Source organism: Gymnogyps californianus, chromosome 1 (assembly GCF_018139145.2).
Source record: "Gymnogyps californianus isolate 813 chromosome 1, ASM1813914v2, whole genome shotgun sequence".
NCBI lineage: Eukaryota > Metazoa > Chordata > Aves > Accipitriformes > Cathartidae > Gymnogyps > Gymnogyps californianus.
In genome coordinates this window covers 164,765,825-164,785,905 of record NC_059471.1, presented here as the reverse complement: position 1 = coordinate 164,785,905, position 20,081 = coordinate 164,765,825, and the positions used below count along the sequence as shown (strand labels likewise).

At 43.4% G+C, this 20,081-nt stretch overlaps 3 protein-coding genes across 3 annotated transcripts in view; all 3 read right to left on the bottom strand.

Annotated features, from left to right (window-relative positions):
* Positions 1 to 20,081, bottom strand: part of LOC127029726 (histone H3) — a 33,444-nt gene that overhangs the window by 2,286 nt on the left and 11,077 nt on the right. Inside the window, exon 3 of the mRNA XM_050915513.1 lies at positions 4,900 to 4,904. Within this exon, the coding sequence (XP_050771470.1) occupies positions 4,900 to 4,904 (5 nt within the window). The remainder of the gene's footprint in view (positions 1 to 4,899; positions 4,905 to 20,081) is intronic.
* Positions 3,519 to 4,212, bottom strand: LOC127029733 (histone H2A.J). The gene has a single exon (XM_050915522.1). The coding sequence runs from the start codon at positions 4,193 to 4,195 to the stop codon at positions 3,806 to 3,808; it is 390 nt and encodes a 129-aa protein (XP_050771479.1). The 5' UTR covers positions 4,196 to 4,212; the 3' UTR covers positions 3,519 to 3,805.
* LOC127029729 (histone H1.10) lies at positions 6,184 to 7,067 on the bottom strand. Its single transcript, XM_050915517.1, has one exon. The coding sequence runs from the start codon at positions 7,065 to 7,067 to the stop codon at positions 6,402 to 6,404; it is 666 nt and encodes a 221-aa protein (XP_050771474.1). The 3' UTR covers positions 6,184 to 6,401.

The following is a 20,081-nucleotide window of genomic DNA, read 5'->3' as shown; positions in this document are numbered from 1 at the left end:
TGTGTCTAGATATGTTTCCTGAGGTAGTTATAAACAACCTTCTGAATACTAAAGGAAGCCTAAAGGAATTACATGAAATCTTTTAGTGTGTCAAAATCATCATTTCTTCATAACTCTTCCTAAGTGCAGGGTGAGTATCCTAGTATAACTTTTCCCTCTAGCACTATAACCACTGGAAGACTTGGAAAATCATCTTGCAAAGTGTCATGGTAGAAACGGGTGATGCAGAGGCTGAGACCAGTAGCTTACAGATGAATTAGCTGCAAACCCCTTTCCCCAAAGTGTGGAGCACATTTGATATAATTTAATATCATGCTTTCTAGAAGGCTGCCTTGCCTGTAGGTTGCTAGAAGTGGCCACAGACATGTTTCCCAGGTGTTTCTGTTAGTGACATAGTCAGTTCTCTCACGGACCAGAGGGTTTTCTTAGACAAAAATAATTAAAGTGGAAAGAAAATTTTGCTGTTGAGTATAATCCCTAATGAAGTTGCTTTTACTTTTGATTAGGGACAATAATTATTATTTGGATCAAAGTTTAGGATCCAATCCCCAGATTATAGGTACTACATTTTCCTCATGAGTTTGGACACATAGTACTAGGAGTTAAATGAGAAAGGAAACCTTTGCAAAACTCCGCTCCATCTAAAAAAAAACTGTAGCTTTTCAAGTGTGCTTCAATTAGGATAGTCACCCTAGTTCCTCATTAAACTGTAATGAAGAAATTGCATTTGTTTGTTGCAGTAAGGCAACATCTCACCATGAGTGCACAAGAAAGTACATAATTAGTAAAAAAATCATCATATCAGTGTATTATATCCAACTGCAAAGTTGCTCTTAGTATTCTTGAGAGCTTATATGGCAATTTAAATCCATATCTGTATCTGCTACAACTGTAATAATAATAATAATATGCAAACTAGTCACATAAGATCTTTTTAATAGAATATATTATTCCTAACATTGCAAACAAAGTAAAGGTGAAAAGGGATAGAAAAGCCTTTCATCTTACTTTTTAACTATGCAATTCTAAGACTTTTGATATATAGACTAACATCAAGTTATCCCTAAACATAACTGTGATCTATAACATGTGAGGGAGCTTGGTTGGAGTTTTTTTGCATCACAAGTTCTTTAGAATGTGAAGGTGTATTGGAACTCAGCGATACAGCTGAGGCACCATATGGTATGAGTTTCCTCTTTACTACTGTTTGTTGTATATGCAAATGAGAGGAAGCTTATTTATTTAAACTTGCCTTGTTACATTCCTTCATCCAGTGGAATTTGCTTGAAAGCCACGAGTCTTTAATACCAGTAGATTTGCCAGCACTCTTAGCATATAATCCATCTGATTTATAGGACATTTACATCTGAGGCTTCATCAGTGTGATGGCAGCACAGGATTCACAACAGGTACAACCACTAGTGGCCAAGAACAAAAATAGGGAATGCTAAGAAGTGGACCTCAGTATCACAGAGGGTAAAACTCCAGTGACTGAGGTGAGCAGAGTAGTGACTGAAATAAGAGGTGTTTGGAATGAAATTCTGAAGAAAATAATGATTTTCTGGTCAGAATTTGGAGAGATGTGCTGAACTTACCTCCACACTCAGAGAATGGCAGGGCCCTCTCCTGTGGTACCAACTCCAATTTCCACATAAAGGAGTTTGTTCACAGACAAATCCTGCTCCTGGGTACAGATACCCCCATGGGCTTTCTCTGAAATTCCAGTGCTTTGATCTAGAGGTGCACGCTTGCAACCCAGAAAGCCCATCATATCCTGAGCTGCATAAAAAGCAGCATGGCCAGCAGGTCAAGGGAGGTGATTCTCCCCTTCTACTCTGCTCTCGTGAGACCCCACCTGGAGTACTGCATCCAGCTCTGGGGTCCCCAACACAAGGAGGACATGGAGCTGTTAGAGCGGGTCCAGAGGAGGGCCACAAAAATGATCAGAGGGCTGGAACACCTCTCCCGTGAAGAAAGGCTGAGAGAGTTGGGGTTGTTCAGCCTGGGGAAAAGCAGGCTCTGGGGAGACCTTATTGCAGCCTTTCAATACAGAAGGATGGAGAGAGACGTTTTACCAAGGCCTGTAGTGACAGGACAAGGGGCAACGGTTTTAGACTAAAAGAGGGTAGACTTAGACTGGACATAAGGAAGACATTTTTTGCAACGAGGGCGGTGGGACACTGGACCAGGTTGCCCAGAGAAGTGGTGGATGCCCCATCCCTGGAAGTGTTCAAAGTCAGGCTGGACGGGGCTTTGAGGAACCTGACCTAGTGGAAGATGTCCCTGCCCACAGCAGGGCGGTTGGACTAGGTGATCTTTGATGGTGTCTTCCAATCCAAGCCATTCTATAAGTATGATCTTCTGACAAACACATATGCAGGTTCTGGAACCTAAGTATGGAAGACTTGTGCATGTTAAAACAGAGTTTTTCATATCATCACAGTTCTTCGAGAAAAGAAGTATAAGTGCCAGGAGATATGTAGCTGCAGCTAATGACCAATAAAACACCATAATGAGAATCAATAATGAAAACATTACAGCTCTAAATGTATCCACTTGCAAACAAAACCCTTAGGCACAGAAACTGTCACCGTATCAGGATATTCTGGTGCGCCAGACAGCTCTCTTTCTTTATGTTTCTCTCCACAAATGATCCCTCATGTCCCACTTAGACCATGACACAGTCCTACCTAAAAAGCCCCTCTGCTACAGCTTGGGGATGGGGTGGGGAAGAGAGGTGCAGGGGGTAGTATCTTGCTATAGGTGGTATTTTTCTTCCTCCAAGCCCAGAGCATTCCTCCTCCTCCCCAGGGGATGGGGAGGGTAGAGGTGCTGCAGAGGTGGGAGCTGTGGCCTCAATCCAGTGTGCTGCAGACCATTAGGTGCAGCTTCTGGGAACATCCTAGCAAGAGGAATCAGCTAGACAGTCTCATGATTTGTAACAGTGGATTTAAAGAGCTTTAACATCGTGCTCTTGGGTGAAACTTGTGCCAACAATGTAGAAGATTAATTCAAGTAATATTGCCCACTGTTAACTGATGTAACAAGAGGAATAGCTATGCACAGTGAGGGAATTTGAGTAGCAAGTTTGAAAATTCCACTTAAAACAGGAACATACCAGCACTGCAAGGAGTTTCTTCTGAAAAGAAAGATGCTACATTGTTGCTTTACAGTGGAAGCCTGACTAGTTAATGATCTAGATCAAAATGAGCTATTTCCCCTACAGCATTTCTCATTTTATTTCTAAATAAACTTAAGTCACAGAGAAGCTTTACATTTTTTAAAGAACAAAGGCCTACAAATGAAGCCTTTCTTCATTCTTAGACATAGTTATATGGGTTTGGGATGGTGTCCTATTTATTTTCATGCTGCATAGCTTTTTCTACTCCCACTTCAATCTTTTAGCCACCCCCCTGTATTTCACACCATAAGTAGCCTGTAAAGCCATAAAAATTGAGCAGATTCAACACTAAGAACAAGTGTTTTACCAATCCTGCTACAAGAAAAACACGGAAGAATCAATAAATCACTACAGATATAATTAGCATTCTTTCATTAAAAAGGATGAGCAGTTAGAAAGCAAACGTATCACTCCTCTCAGGCAGGAATCAAAAGTTTTAAGACATTGCCACAGAACATAATTTTAGCTCCCTAACAAAAGCAGCATATAAGAAATGCTTAGTACCAAAGCACTTTTGTACAGAAAGCAACACAACTCTTTTCTGACTGTGTGGGTGGCTCTGAAAAGAGCCTTTGGGTTATAATGTTATGTCGCAAAAAGTCTGAGCAGCTTTGCTCGCTGAGCTTATTTGCTTTTAGCCTTATGGCTCTCAGTCTTCTTGGGCAGCAGCACGGCCTGGATGTTGGGCAGCACCCCGCCCTGCGCGATGGTCACCTTGCCCAGCAGCTTGTTGAGCTCCTCGTCGTTGCGGATGGCCAGCTGCAGGTGGCGGGGGATGATGCGCGTCTTCTTGTTGTCGCGGGCTGCGTTGCCCGCCAGCTCCAGGATCTCGGCCGTCAGGTACTCCAGCACGGCCGCCATGTAGACGGGCGCTCCAGCCCCCACCCGCTCCGCATAGTTACCTTTCCGGAGAAGTCGGTGGACGCGGCCGACAGGGAACTGCAGCCCGGCCCGCGACGAACGTGACTTGGCTTTAGCTCGGACTTTGCCTCCCTGCTTCCCGCGGCCTGACATACTGTAGATACTTAGGAGGAGAAAAAACCTACAACCTTCCCTTACAAAACAAGACCGAGAAAATCATACTGACGCAACACCTCTTCTCATTTTATCCCTTCCCTGGGCGGGATTTGAGCTTGGTGATTGGCTGGAAGCAGTCATTGCTTATACAACCAATGAGGAGACGGATCGTATTATGACCAATCAGAGACAAAGATACACCCCCGTGCGGGAAGGTCCAATCGAATTGTACGAGTTAGCGGTCTGGTATTTGCATAGCAGTCCTATAAATAGAGGGCGCTGCGGCCATTTTACCTGCTGGTCTTGTTCTGAAAAAGAGGAAAAGTGCTGTCAAAATGCCTGAGCCGGCTAAGTCCGCCCCCGCGCCCAAGAAGGGCTCCAAGAAGGCGGTGACCAAGACGCAGAAGAAGGGCGACAAGAAGCGCAAGAAGAGCCGCAAGGAGAGCTACTCGATCTACGTGTACAAGGTGCTGAAGCAGGTGCACCCCGACACGGGCATCTCGTCCAAGGCCATGGGCATCATGAACTCCTTCGTCAACGACATCTTCGAGCGCATCGCCGGCGAGGCCTCGCGCCTGGCGCACTACAACAAGCGCTCCACCATCACCTCGCGGGAGATCCAGACGGCCGTGCGGCTGCTGCTGCCCGGCGAGCTGGCCAAGCACGCCGTCTCCGAGGGCACCAAGGCCGTCACCAAGTACACCAGCTCCAAGTAGAGCATCTCGGATCCTCAGTTTTAACCCAAAGGCTCTTTTAAGAGCCACCCACATACTCCCTGAAAGAGCTTTAACGCATTAGTGTCTTGGTGTTTTTAGGTGTGAAAATGTTCTTAAGAAATTTGTGATACATCTGTTAAATCATAGTTATCAGAGCTTGCAATCATTAAAGATCTGTCTCTGAAATCCTTGATGAATATTTTACAGCTTCAAGCAAATTCAAACGTGTTAACTATTCCTTTATAAATGTTAGCATTCAAATACTTTTCCACTAAATGTAAGCAGTATTGTTAAGCTTTTTGCAGCAGAAATGTGAGATGCGGTAGATTATGCTACACGTTCCTTCACAAATAAGAAGTTCACATAGCTTCCGATAGCTACATTAATGCACCCGCCGCCAAAAAATGAGGATGAGGGGAAAATGAAAAGACCGTGATCACTTTTTTTGCATAGCTGTCCCGGAATAGTCTAAGCTCAAAAATTGTCCTTTCTGTATGTGAAGGCAAGAAGCAGCCTTGCAGATCGGAAGACAAGGACAAGAAGTCTAGGAGAAGCGAGGACACCTCTGAGACGGGATAGACGCTTTGGGAGGACGAGCTGTCCGGGGACGCGTGGACCCGGGATCACCGGCAAGCGCAGAGCCGGCGCGGGCAGCTCTCCGTGTCCCGGCAGCAGCGCGGGCTTTTCGAAATTTTCTAATCACCCAATAACCGGCTGCGACTTCTCCCATCAGCCAATCACAACCGGCCACAGGCTGAGCTCCCGGACCCGCCGGTGCTGCGGCGAGCTCCGCGCCGCTCTGCCTCTGCCTCTGCGCTCTTACGGGGCGCGGGAGCCCCGAGCCAAAGCGCCCAGCCCGCAGCGGGTCGGGACAGCTGCCCGGCAGAGCTCCTGCTGCTCCGGCTGCACCGCCACCGGGCCGGCAGGGTGCGAAAGAGGACCGCTGGTAGCTCTACCCGCCTCCCGCCCCAGCAATCTCCTTCTCAAAAAGCAGGTCGGTGAAGTCACGCAAAAATTAAGACCTGCCCCACGACAGCGCTGCCAAGCGGAAAGGTCATTGCCAAGGAAGCGGAGGAGCCGTGCTGACAGTTCCCAGCTAGGGCCACTAAGAGGTGTAGCAGTCGCACCCAGGCTGTTAGGAACCGCGCTGGTTAAAGCACCGGAAGAAACCTCCGCACCCCAGAGCGATACCCGCCCTAAGCAGTCCCTTTAACACACACACGCTCTTACGGTGCTAAAAAAAAGTCAGCCTTTAGAAAGCGTTTTCTCAGGGAATGTAAACTTTATTTTTCCAAGTTTTAGCGTAACCACGGCGGAAGTTTAGTGTCCCATCCACTACACAGACGAACGTCCCACACGGATAGTGGCGTCTGGTTAGCTCTGCTGTAGGCACGGAGCTCGGTGACGGAGTGTATCAGCCCTTTTTGGGACAATAGTGGGTGGCTCTTAAAAGAGCCGTTGGGTTTAAGTATTTCCACTTCAACACTTCACTTCTTGGGCGCCGCCTTCTTCGCCTTGGCCGCTTTGGGCTTGGCCGCCTTGGGCTTGGCAGCTTTGGGCTTCACCGCCTTCGCCTTGGCCGGGCTCTTTGCTGCTGCCGCTGCCTTTTTGGGCTTGGCAGCCTTAGTCGCCTTCTTGGGGCTCTTGGCCGCTTTCTTGGTCGCGGTGGCCGCCGGCTTCTTGGCTTTCTTGGGGCTCTTCTTCACCGCCGCCGCCTTCTTGGGCTTCTTCGCGGCGCTGGCAGGCTTCTTGGCCGCCGGCTTCTTCGGCTTGGCTGCGGCCGCCCGCTTCTTGGGGGCTTTTTCCTTCACTTCTCCAGGTTTCTTGCTGAGGCGGAACGACCCGGAGGCGCCGGTGCCCTTGGTCTGCACCAGGGTGCCCTTGCTGACCAGGCTCTTGAGCCCCAGCTTGATGCGGCTGTTGTTCTTCTCCACATCATAGCCGCCGGCGGCCAGCGCTTTTTTCAGCGCGGCGAGGGAGAGCCCCTTGCGCTCCTTGGAGGCGGACACAGCCTTGGTGATCAGCTCGGTGACGCTGGGGCCGGCGGGCTTGCGGGCTTTGGAGCCGCCCGCCGCCTTCTTCGGCTTCTTGGCGGCGGCCTTGGCGGCGGGGGCCGCGACAGCGGGAGCGGCGGCGGGAGCGGTCTCCGACATCGCTGCAGAGACTTCTTCCTAATCAAAAGAAAGTAATTGGGCTACAGTAACCCCGATGCCTGAATTTATAGCGAAGCGGTGATCTGTGATTGGTGCTTTGCAGAGCCCGCCTAACTGTTAGCCAGGAAGAGCTTTTCGTCCTCCGAGTCTGTGTTTCTTCGGAGTTATAAATTCATATTTTTCGTAAAATACGTGCCACGAAATCACCCCAGTTTCTTCGGGGAGTGAAGAGAAGACGGTGGACTTTCATTCGGGGGAGTTTCTTGCTGTTGAGACCCCAGATGAGAGAGAAAAGATGTGTTTAACCACGCGTTGTGAAGCCAGAGAGACCCCGGGAACGGCAAACTTTTGTTTTTCCTTCTAAATTAAAATAAAACCCGTAGATGAAAAGTCTCCCTCGTAATGCAGGCTTATTCTTTAGGGGGTTTTCTCCAGATTAGGATAGAAACCGAAGGGGCAGCGTCAATATTTTTGTCGTAAATTGATTTCAAAGAGAAGGAAGTAACACAATTTCACGGCTGAGCTTTGAATATGGATAAAGATTCGGCTCCCTTAACCATATCTTTAACTATTAAGGATACAGTATTTCTACAGAATTTCGTGTTTTAGGAAAATAAGAGACCTTCAGAGGAATATATACACTGTTGAAAAGTGTCTGGAACTTGCCAGGGCTCTGTATTTTTTGTGGTGTTCTGTAAGTGAATAACAAGATTTTGATATTTTTATAAATAGTCTCTGTTTATAAAATGAAGCTGTCAATGTCTAGTTAATGCATATAAATTCCGGGAAAACTGCTGTTTTAACTCTTTCTCAGTTACAGTAGAGTATACTATTATTCTTTAAGACTTACAGAAGTCAGAAGCAGATTTGTAGGGGGAAAATGTCAAACAGCTATAGATACACTAATATGTATTGTGTGCTACTTAAAAATTAATGGAGTCAGCTGAAGCCTCAGTTCTCCCCAAATAAATTAAATAACGTGGAAATCTGGCCTGTGTGAAGAGAATGCTTCAGCCTCAATATTAGCTATAAATATTTGGACACAGATTGTTGGGTTTTTTTTCTTTTTCTTCATAGGTTTCATAAAACCTGCCATTCTCTTCTTTAAAGGAAAAGGAAAACAGTCACCAATTTAGGTTTTCATCCAAATCCTACGAATGTTGAAATAATTTTCAGGCAATCCTCATAAATCAGAATAATCTTTAATTATTATGATCCTACTTAATGATTAAGTCTCACAAAATGAGAACAGAAATTAATTTTTTTAAGGACTGCTGTGAATTGTTTGGGATAATTTTTCATTAAATCAGCAGACAAAATCCTTGATTGGCTTCTAATGAAAAAGCAGACAGAATTTTTTTCCTTGGTTGAAAAGAACAAATTAAGCCCAAACCTAATATTTTGTGCCATTGTACTTTGTAAAAATTTGCCATGCAAAACGTCAGTGGGCTATTTCAGCAAAGGAGCATCTCTTCTAGCACGGATGAATTCGAGGTTCTAGAAGACAAGTAGTATGTTGCAAAAGGCCCCGGTATTTATTTTCATACATTAAATCTTGAAGACACAATTAAGTTATACTTAATAGTAAGTAGTTTTAGTTGAGATGAGATAGATTAAAATGGCAAGGATAAATGAGATACATTAGAATAACAAAAGTGAAAACACTGAACTGTCACTTTTTCATATTCTCTTTTAGTTCTATTTTTTTGTTGTGTCTGCATGTAGGCCAGCTAATAAATACTTTGAAGGAGAGAAGGAGAGGAAGGGAAAAGCAGAGAAAGGGAAAAATTAGACTTTTCAGTACCCCAGAGTAAAAAACAGACTGAAGGGCATACTAAAGTGGGCTGTGAATCCACCACGCTTCTCGTGAACGTGACGTCGTTCCCACATAAGCAACTAGACCAAATCCACAGTCGCCGAAGAGTTTGAAAACTCAGGCTGGTAACCCACATGAACAGTAGGAATATGTTTCTGAGAGGCAAAAAGGTGGCTGCTTGTGGCAAGATGAGGGCATCATGCTTATTTCCCAGGTTAGGCGAATGGAGATGGGCATAAAGCAGAATCAGACTGTATGTGATACAAAAGACAGCCGGGAAGGGTTGTCATGTATCCGGGTCTGTTTAATGTAATGCACATTCTTCTGGGAATAAGGACCGAAAGAAGCTTAATGTGCCTTAATGTCTGTAGCTTTGACGATTTAGTGTTAGAGCTCTACGGCTCTGGTTTATTACACTTGAAACTGGTCAGGAAGCTGGGAGCAACTGGAAGTGGACAGTAACCCTGGTGCACGAGTGCAGCTGTAGCCCCAGGGGTGGGTCCTCTTCACCAGCTGCATCCCTTACATCCACACATTTGGGCTTCAAGCTTGCTCTTTGTAGACCTGTTCTCAGTCCACCAGGAGAGGAGAGATTTCCTTCCCTTCCCCCATAAAAAGGCTGCAGGTTAGAGATAAAGACAGGAGGTAGAAAGAGATGGGAGAAGAGCTCTCAGATCTTGCTCCCTAAGTAGCAGCAGTCACTTGAACTCCCATCCACAGCACATAGGGATTGCTGACCCTACTCTGTCACAAGTTTTAAAGGGACAAGGTCGTGTCTGTTTTTGTAAGGAAAGCAGATGGAGGTCGTTATCTGAGGATTTCAAGGAGCAGAATTTAGGACTTCTCACACTTTTAGTTCTGGATGTATCCCTGTAAATCTGCATGTCTTTTAAACAGTTCCCTGCTCCCTGTTTTGAGTTGTAGTTCTGAAGTTCTTTGCTTTTCCCTAGTAGTCTGAGACACTGGAATACTTGGCAGCTGGCCTCCGGCATTATGTGTCAGCATCCTTGATTGTATCTATTCCTCAACCATCACACTGGCTCTGTTGTGCACAGAGAATTATTCCTGGCCTAATTCTGAGCAGGGAAAATTTTCTTGGTCTTACCAACCATTTCTGCAAAAGGCGATCTTTTTTTAAAGAGAGGGGCTTTAGACACATGAGGTGGTGTGAAAAGTGGAGGCTTTTCTAGGATTATTTCCCCCCTGGCCCCAGCAATGACATTTTCTAGTTAATTGGATAAAATAAACTTGTCAGAAGCTTTGAACAATTTTCAGGTTTGCGTTGCTGGAAATAGCTGTTAAACGCAACACTGGACCAAAATAACAATTCTCAGTTTTTAGAGAGACCAATCACTATCTACCTTAAAAATCGCATTGATATTGCCCTGGGTGTTTTACAGATAAGAAAAAAAGACAAAACAAAGCAAGCATCCCACCACATAATTTAGCAAATCAGTGGTAGATTTGCTGAAAAACTGTAGGAACAGTTTTTCAACCTGATAGAGAAATTTTCTTCCTGCCGAGCAACATGTCTCGCCACACAACAATGCCAGTGTATTTTCCAATGCAAGGATCTTCAAAACAAAAATGGTTCACATATAACATAAGAAGTCATTCCTGAAACTGTATAGCAGAGAAAACACTTGACTTTTTTCTTATTAAGACAGAAGCTCCACATGGAGGAGAAACAGATTAGACATTAGACAAATAGAGGCAAATTAGACATTCAGACTGCAGGAGGAGAACAATCCAGATAAGCTGATTAGCCAAATTTAGTTGAAAGCCTACACTCATTTAGTTACAATTACTATTGTTAGCATGGTGAAGACCCAGAGAAATTATGAATTTTTAATTGAAGCATGCTATCTTCTTGACAAAGAATGATTTTGCAGTCATTCAGGTAATCACTCTCAATATTAATAACAAAAAAAACGTACCAAGATCAAAAGACAGTAGTCAAGTGTCTGGCATGCTGCAACTATAGTGACAATACTGACTCAGCAATTGCAAAGTTTATATAGTAGGGAAGAGTTAAGATGTCAAAGGCTGTCAGTAGTAAAGAAGCCTGTATCCTTTTAGACATATGCTTCACCTAAGCTAACAAAAACATACTGACAGATATTTCAGTGTTAGGGAATCACATCTCCTAAAAAAAAGTATCTTGCCTTCTAATCTAACACCTAATGCAATAGGTCCTACCCCCGTGCTCAAAGAAGGGTCAGCTAGAGCAGACACACACCACAACCTTTCTGGGCAGCCTGTTCCAAAAAATCTTCTTATGTGTAAGTGGAATTTCCTGCGTTTCAGTTTGTGCCCATTGCCTCCTGTTCTGGCAGTACTGAGAAGGCTCTGGTTCTGTCTCCTTTACTGCCCCCATCAGGTATCTGAACACATGGATAAGACTCCTCTGAGCCTTCTCTTCTTTCGGCTGAACAGTCTCATCTCTTTCAGTGTCTCCTCACATGAGAGACGCTCCAGTCCCTTAATCATCTTTGTGGCCCTTCGCTGGTCTCACTCCAGTTGTGGCCATGTCTCTGTTGCACTGGGGAGCCCAGGCCTGGACACAGCACTCCAGATGGGTCTCATCAGTGCTGAATGGAGGGAAACAATCATTTCCCTCAGTACTATTTTGCAAATAATACTTCTCCATGTTAATTTGTGAAACTTATGTACAGATTAACCCTGAATGTCACTCCCACCACTTTTTAAATTTTGGTAGTTAAATAAAGCTAGCTTCAAAAAACATTGTTACCTCTCACACAGTCCTTAGTTTCAAGGCTTGTCAAGACCACTTTGAGCTACCCTGATTTGGCTCAGTGATCATGTTGTCCATGACTGCAGGACTTGTTAAGGCTAGTTGGAGTCTCAGCAAAACTGCCACTTAAAAAAAAATCCCTACATTCTGGGGTGATCAAAAGGTGGGGAGAAGTGACTCTCCTGCCTGCCATAAGTGCTAAATATTTGCTAACCAGCAAAAAAGAAGGGCTGTGCATTTTAATGTATCAGCCTCAAAATCTCCTGTCTGTCCAGAAAATGACTGCCTAAAGCACCAAAATATTCCTTCCAGCTTCTGAAAGCCTTTGGATCAGAGATCCTCTTGTAACCAAATTTTACTTCTCTCCACCGATCCCTGGGACTGAGAATTATCATTATTATTAGTAGTATTGCTACGCATAGGAATCTCAGTTAGAAGCAGGAGTCTGTTCTACTTTGTTATGTAGACGAATTAACTTTGTATTGTTTTCAGTTGAAGAAAAAGAGGAAGCAGGTAAATGCAGAAAGACGAAGAAATATAGGAACCTACGTGCAAAAGTGTGGAATCGTAACCCTACCTGTAACTCTCACTGAATGCCTGGAAAAAATTGAAATGTGGTATCTGAACCTATGTTACATGCTGTCTATTCTCCCAGGTGCACAACACAGTCAAATGACAATTCTTTTTTTGTGAGCCAGATTGCAAATACTGATTCAGTCAGAGATGGAAACTGAAACTAGGCCATCGATACAGAAAATCTGCATCCTACTCCTTCAGTGGCACTCAGGATGTACGTGTTATTAGATGCCGTTTCCTAAGCTATCAGAGATAGTTCTAGCCCTTCATGCTGAGTGAAGGGAAATAGGATGCTGAAAGCTTACCTGTGATAATATGCCGTAGACCCAGCTATGCACCCAGCCTGTGCAGCCACTCTGTTATTTTTAAGGTATCTGAAGAATACGGGCAAGAACTAAGCACATAATAAGGCATTCTGGGTTACGGATTTATGCATTGCTCAAGTTTACAGACTCAGCACACCCTGGGGAAGGAATACCTCATTGATATAGAGTTGTACTAATTACCAGCTCAGCCAAATTCAAAGAAGATATGAATAAAACCAAGAATTTATGGTACTCAAAACAGACATCGGTTTGTAAGACATAAGGGAAGAAATTAAAACCATGTTTAACTAGCTTGCTCCAAAATTAACTTTAGAAAGAGCCGTCAGTAGAGGATGCAATGTTTCCCTAGAGCTGGCTGATACGCTGCAGATTTTCTCTCTGTTTCATTTTATTTCATTTCAGAAAAATATTAGAAGTGAAACTAATAATCAGGGAAACTTGGTCTAGCATGAATCTCCCCCCACCCCACCCCGGGTAGAAAGTTGTATTTAAATGTTTATGATTGTCAACTATGAAATTAAAATGCTGTGTCAAACAGAGTTCTGCAACGATCAGTTCTAGGCCTGGTATAATTTTATTTATGATCTGAATTACAGTCTACAAGGCATGTATAGAAGTGCCATGGGTACCAACAAGCAAAGAAATGCTAGAATGATGGAGGACAGTTTATGTATTGAAAAATGCCTGATAAATTGAAGACACTGTCTTCAAAAATGTGTAAGATACTTCACCTGGAAAGAAATGTATCAGTTTTATAAATATTGGACAGTAGCAGTCGACTAGCACCTGAGTAGATCTGGATATTCAAGTTATAGTTATAAGTTGAGAATGAATCAACAACAGTACGTTACTAGGTATTAGAAAAGGAACATGACAACATCTACAAGACAGATGAAGAAGATCTTCCTCTGTAGTCAGGAATCGTATAGTCTCACTTGGAGCTTTAGGCCTAGTTTTTAGCACTGAACTTCAGATAATGAGAAGTGAACAATAAGAGAATACACAGAAGAAAGCAACAATAATTATCAGAGAGGTCTAGGAACTATTCCGTAATGGAAAGGCACATACTGTTGGAGTTTCCTGACTCAAAGAGAAGGCTGAAAAACTGAAGTTTCTTCTCAAACACTTGAAACATGAAGAGGAAGGAAGTAATCTTTCCTCAGTATACATTGTAGAAAATACAGGAACTGATGTTCTTCGCTGCAGCAAGTTAGCAGTAAGGAAATAATTTCTAATATGGAGTAGAAAATGTTACTTGGGAAGACAGTGGGGTCCCCAAGAATCAGGGAGACTGAGCAACCATCAGAAATAAAATGGGTTCGGTTGACTCTTGATGACGGGTGGAGGGCAACAAAAATTGCTGATGTCTACATACTGGTAATTATCACAGAACTATGGATTAGAGAGTATCTGTGTGGACAAAGGAGGAGTGCTAGATGCAATACACTTGGCATTTAGTAATATTTTTGCAACCATCTCCCATAGCATTCTCATTTGGGATCTGAGGGAGTACGGGCAGGATCAGCAGGCTGTTAGACACTTGAAAATTGTTTGTAGCACAGGGTCAAAAGGCTGTAGTTAACAACTTAGTGTCTGCAGGCAACCAGTAAAGAAAAGATTGCCCCAGGGCTAAATACTTGATATTATCTGATGTTTTCTGGAATGACCTGGATGATAAGAGAGAATGTATCTTTAGCGTGTGTGGATGATACTAAGTCAGGAAGGGTAGCCAAAGTAAGACATCTAATTAAAAGGGACTTTAATAAACTTGAGGTATGGGCCAAAAGAAATCTTGTGCAGTTTGTCAAAAAGAAGTGCAAAGTTCTGCACATAAAGCAGAACAGCTACTCGCATCAGCATAGGCTGGGAAATGACTGGTCTGACCTGGACAGGACCTGGGGGTTGCGGTGGCTTTCCTAACTGCTGTATCCTTAAAGCCAAGCCTGCTGCTGTGTCCAGAGCCTAAGCATAAATAAACCCCTGTAAGCAGCTGGGGTTTTCAACCGAAGTATTTGGTTTTCCAACCAAGTATTACTGTAACAAAGACAAAGCACAGCAGTAGTGTCTGGAGACACCGATACAATGCACGTCATCATTTTCCAGACTTGGCTTCCTCCAGAAACACACAGCCCAAGACAAAATTCAATACATTCCTACAGGGATGCCCACAGTAGATTCATTACTTGGAAAACTATGCCCCAGAGAGACTGTTTGGACAGGGCAGTAGTTCAGCTGCTGTTAAGTACTTACAACTCTGTAAGAATTGGCAGAGTTCAACAGCAAAACTTACTGCCCAGTGCAGCTCTGTGGGAGCCCAGGCAAGGAGAGGAGCTGATCAGTCTCAGCTGTGCAAGAAACATTGTGCTTACAATGCTTGCATGATACATCTTTCTAGCTTAATCAATGGTCAATGTATCAGGAGACCTGAGCTGCTTCAAATGCCTGTTTAGAAAGCAGAGTAAGGATTTAAGAGAAGCAGTCAAGTGGCAGCTGTGGTTGCCGAGTAAGTAGCTGGTTTGCTGTTTGCTGTTCCTTACCTGAATGCAGGAGTAGACTTGCATGGCATGCTACAGAGCTCTGAGCTCCATGGGCCACCCTCGTCCTGGGAAACCACCTGGAGCACTTGTTGGAGAGGTCCTTTGATGTCTTCCTGGGAGAAGCCCAGAGCCCAGGGAGGAAAACAACATGGGCAAAAGGGCGCCCCTGCCCCCAGTTGGAGGTTTTTGACCCTGTCCCTTCTCTCCCATGTCCTAAAACAGCTTCACATGAGGAACTGGGTATATTACTATCTTCCCAACACCCCAAACCTGGTCTAGGAGTTCCTCCAGCCTTTCTTCATAGACCTATTCAGCTATGCCAGCTATTCAGTGAGCCTGCAAGACTGCAGCTTGTGCATGGTATGGTGGGGGTGAGGCCCATGCAAGCTTTCTCCTTCCAAGGTAGAGTGAGACACACCACACTCACTACTCCAGAGTCATGCTAGGCTGCCCATGAACAACTGTCCTGACAGCTGGTATGTTGTTGTGTGAGAGAAACACCCCAGAAAGTGTATTTTTGCAATTCTAGCACAAACAGCATTGCTTTGAAAGGAACCCTGAAACATCTGGCCTGATGAGGAGGAGGTGTGAGTGGTGGCAGGGCCATGTGAGTGCTTGGGGTCAGTGCCTGCCAAGTAAAACATTCCTTCGGAAGTGCGTGTGCAGTGTCCCTTCCTGCAATCTGCTGTTGGAGACTAGTCCTGTGATGTTGTTTTCCATGAGGAAACGGCATCCAGCTCCTGCTGGTTTGCAGAGCAACACAGCAGTGATTCAGACAACTTGCCCTTGCCCTTGCCTGCAGCTGGCATGGGGCAGGGGAAGCGAGACAATTTCTGGAAGATTTTGCCCCTGTGTGGATCACCTTCTGATCTGTAAGAAGCCACTCTCTGTGCAAGGCAAAAGACATCCTCAAAGGTTAGCCCAGGCTGCTGGGCTACGACAGAGGTCTCTTCTCAATTTATCAGTCCCTGTGTAGTTTCTGGACTTGGCAGCAAGAATAAGGTTGGAAACAGTCCAAAACAGGGCTGCAGCCCAACCTCTTGCATCTCTGACTGAGGGGAGCCTACAAATAAAAAGATGAGAATGGGCTCTCCACCTCTGACTGTCTCAGCTGGTGGGGAAGGGGGAGGGGAGAGATTAAATTAGTTATCAACGTACCAATCATTAAAGTAAATTCATGACCACAGTCCCCCCACATCTCTTGTCATACCTATCAAATAGATATGATCAACACACTGGGAAGCTCATAGCTGTAACATTTAAATGTTTAAACATTAGGTGACATTGTTTGGTGGTTTTACTTAAGCAGCATAAACTACTTCTGCAACTATGCTACTGCCAGGAGATTCCTTCCAAATGGCAAATCCACACGTGCAAATACTGACTTGGGCCTCAGTCTCAAGATAAAAGCTTTCTGTGTTTAAAATATTTCTTACCAAAATCAAGTGGGCTGCTCGATTTCAGTAAGCACAGCTTTGTAGCATGGCTTACATGCTAACTGAAGGTAGGGTATGTGGGCACGGGGATATAGAGAATGAGGACCACTGGGGTAGATTTAGAAGCTTGAAGCACGCCAAAGAAGTCAGATCTTGTGCAGTTTACAACCTTACCCACAAGTAGAGACAGGTGCCAGCTGACCACTTCTCTGCGCTGTCAGACTTGAATTGTCTCCAAACAGGTTCTTTTAGATACTGTGCATGAGGTGAGTTTATGTTCGATATCAAATTTCCTTATTGAGCATATTTGACATTACATGTGATTTTGATTTAGCAAAGTAATGCAATGTACTGAAATCACATCACATGCATAATGTAGCATTTGCAATATACATTTGAATCACAGTGCAAACATGATTCTCATTACTGGTCTCTATATGCTCATTGTCACAATGCATTCCCAGTCACTGGGAAGGAATATGTTGGTTGTAACCATCTCAAGCCCATTGCTCTCTTCAAACTTTGCTGTATTTATTGTCCAGTTTCTATACTTTATGTTGGGCTGAGCCACATATACAGACACACAGCCTCCCGCCCCCCATGCTGGTGTGGCTTGCTCAGGAAGACATTATTCTTTGTTAGTTGTCTGAGGGAACCTGATGATTCACTGGTGCAGCTCTCTTATCTAAAACCATGGTAACCCTCCAGTCTCCCTGGTGTTGAGGTAAGTGCAGCTTTCTTTACAATACATTATTCCTCAAGCTCATTGTCTTTTTGCCCTTCTCCTCTGAGCTCTCCTCCACTGTGGGGGTGTGCTGATCTGTCAAAAGTGCCCAGGTTTTCAGTACAAGGGAACAATTTGTTTCTTTCCCCCAGATAGTCCAGATGAGATCTACTATGTTTTCAGCATGGCAGATCGTAGGAGCATAACAGTGCAAAGCAGGGGTCTGTACAACCTGTCTCATTCACAAAGGACAGATTGTAATTCCTTTTTTCCTTTGAAAGTGACAGAGAATATTTTGAATAGAGAATGAAGCACCAGCTGCCAGTGAGTGGAAAGCACAAGGAAAATGAAAACCTGTCCAATACCCATACAAAATTCAAAACTACTGTTTTGAAAAATATTAATACCTTTCCAGAAATTTATTCGTATATATTCTTACAATATAATGTCTGACAGTAATTTTTTTGCCTAATATTGATCTAAAACTTGAAGATTGAAGTTCTAGTAGCATTTCACGAATGATGTTTTTTAAGTCAGGATTAAACTAATAACTGCATATTCAAATTCTTCACCCTGAGGTTATCGATACAGACACAATACCCTACAGGAGCCCTATCTTATTGTACTAGACTTTAAACAGATATGAAAAAACATCACATTAATTACCTAGAGGATGCAAAACCAGAATATAAGCAAGGCAGCTGAAAACTTACAAATGGAAACCAAAAGCTGAGTGTAAAAATCATGGAGATAGACAGCAAGTGTTCTCAGTACACTAGAGGCTTAGTGATTTGCCTCTGTCTCGCAGAATTAAATGTGTCTTGATTGCATCTTGTTGTGAATCTGTCCTTCGCCTACATATGTGCTAAATGAACAGAATTTTAAGTGCTCTTGCTTAAGCACTGTCACTAGTAAGTATGGGCAGGTGTTGGGGAGCAGAAAGGGAGGGGTATTGAAATTTGGTGTTCTGCCGCTGGTGAGGCACTAGTAAGTGAAGAAAAGAAAGTCGTAATTAAAAAAAAAACCCAAAACTATTCTGGAATCTTTCTTTAGGCTAGTTACAACAGAAAACGCTTGAGTTTACTGTTTACTGTTTTGTGGCCTGCCAGTTCTGTATGAACACAAACTGTAGCAAGCATAATACGTTTTTTAAGCCCCGGTATCATACTCAGCTCACCTGTTCACTCCTCCCAGGAAGAGAAAGGAGGTATGCTTAGGACTACACCAAATCTAAGAAGGCTCCCCATTATACCTATGCATTCCTCTGCACCTCTGCAACAGGAAGCACAGTTGCTACAGCCTAGGTAAAAGCTGTGAATGCCTCTTCTAGGTGAACAATAGTAAATGATTAGAATTGTTCAGTGAGGGTTGCTTCATATTGGAAGAGGGGAAAAGCAAAGATCATTCCCATGTTTCTTAATATAATCCTTTTCTGGAGTGATGGAGATTAGCTAGGGAGAAGAAAATTTTCATCTAAATCATATTTGTTATCTTCTTCTCGAAAAACAAACAAAGCAAAGCAAAAAATCCCAACACCCAAAAAGACATAGATTTGATATTAACCATGAAAACATCTAGGGGCAGTATTAGATACAATATTTGGGATGTCAGGATAATGAGCTCCTCTTTTAAGCTTTTAATATCACCATAGAGAGCAAAACATTCCTTTGGTTTTATGATGGAATGTAATTCTATCATTATTAAATAGACTGAGGGAAGCTACTCCTTCCCAGTTTAGTAGCACAACAGTGATAAACTACTTATTATATGTTCTAATATGGCACAGTGTAAAAGAGTATGTAGAAATTATGCTTACATTTCCTACATAAAAGGACAGAAAAAAATAAAATTATAACCTTTTTCTCCCCCCCCCCCCCTTCTTTATGTGTTAGTCTAGTAGTTATTCCATCTTGGGATGTTCTTAAACTGTGACATTTGTAACATCCTTAGACAAGGATTACTCCTTACTTTCATAAATACTAATTCAGATTCTCATCTTTCCCGTATAGCTTTAGACCCATGAAACAACAGCTAAAGGTTGAAAAGCTTGATCTGCAGTATGAGAAAGGTGATTTTCTTACTAATTAAGGTAGCAGAAATTTAAATCTATAGTTATAGTAAAGGAAATTTTGTAACAAATAAAGAAAAAATCCCCACAGCAGTAACTCCAAATCAGCAAAATTAGTAAAAGTCACAATCAAATATAAAGGTAAAAATATAAAAAATATTCTATTCCGCCTTCTGGTTAATATGTGCTTACAGACTCAAAATTGCTTATGTAAAAATCGGAAGAAAGTATCAAACTTCCCATTTAAGAAATGGGAGGTGGAAAACAAAATACAAACCCAATATGTTAGAAAACCTAACAGCAGAGATATTGTGGAAATTTTCCTAAAGCCAGCAAGAGATTTCAAAACATTAAAACTTGTGAAGAAAAGTTTATAGAACTTCGAATACAAATAAAGCAAAGTGGTTAATGAACAACAGCATGAAAATAATGAGAATTTAAAGTAATTCAAACAAACCTCAGTCATTGCAAGAAAATAAAATACACACACATATGCATAGCAACTGGGTTTATACAAATCCAAGGAGGGGGAAAAAAGCTTTCCGATTGTTACGAACATGTACGTCGTTGGGATTCTTTTTGGGGGGGGGGTGTAATATTTTGTCTACTTTGTAGACTTTACAGCACTGTTTAACAGGTAACAGCAAGCGATGCTCCAACACGCTCTGTGACGGAGGCAGAAAAAACTGGCGGGAACCCCGCCCCTCTTCGCTGCAGTCCCCAACCAGGTCGGCTCCCACCATATAAAGGACACCGCGCCGCCCCACTCCTGTTAC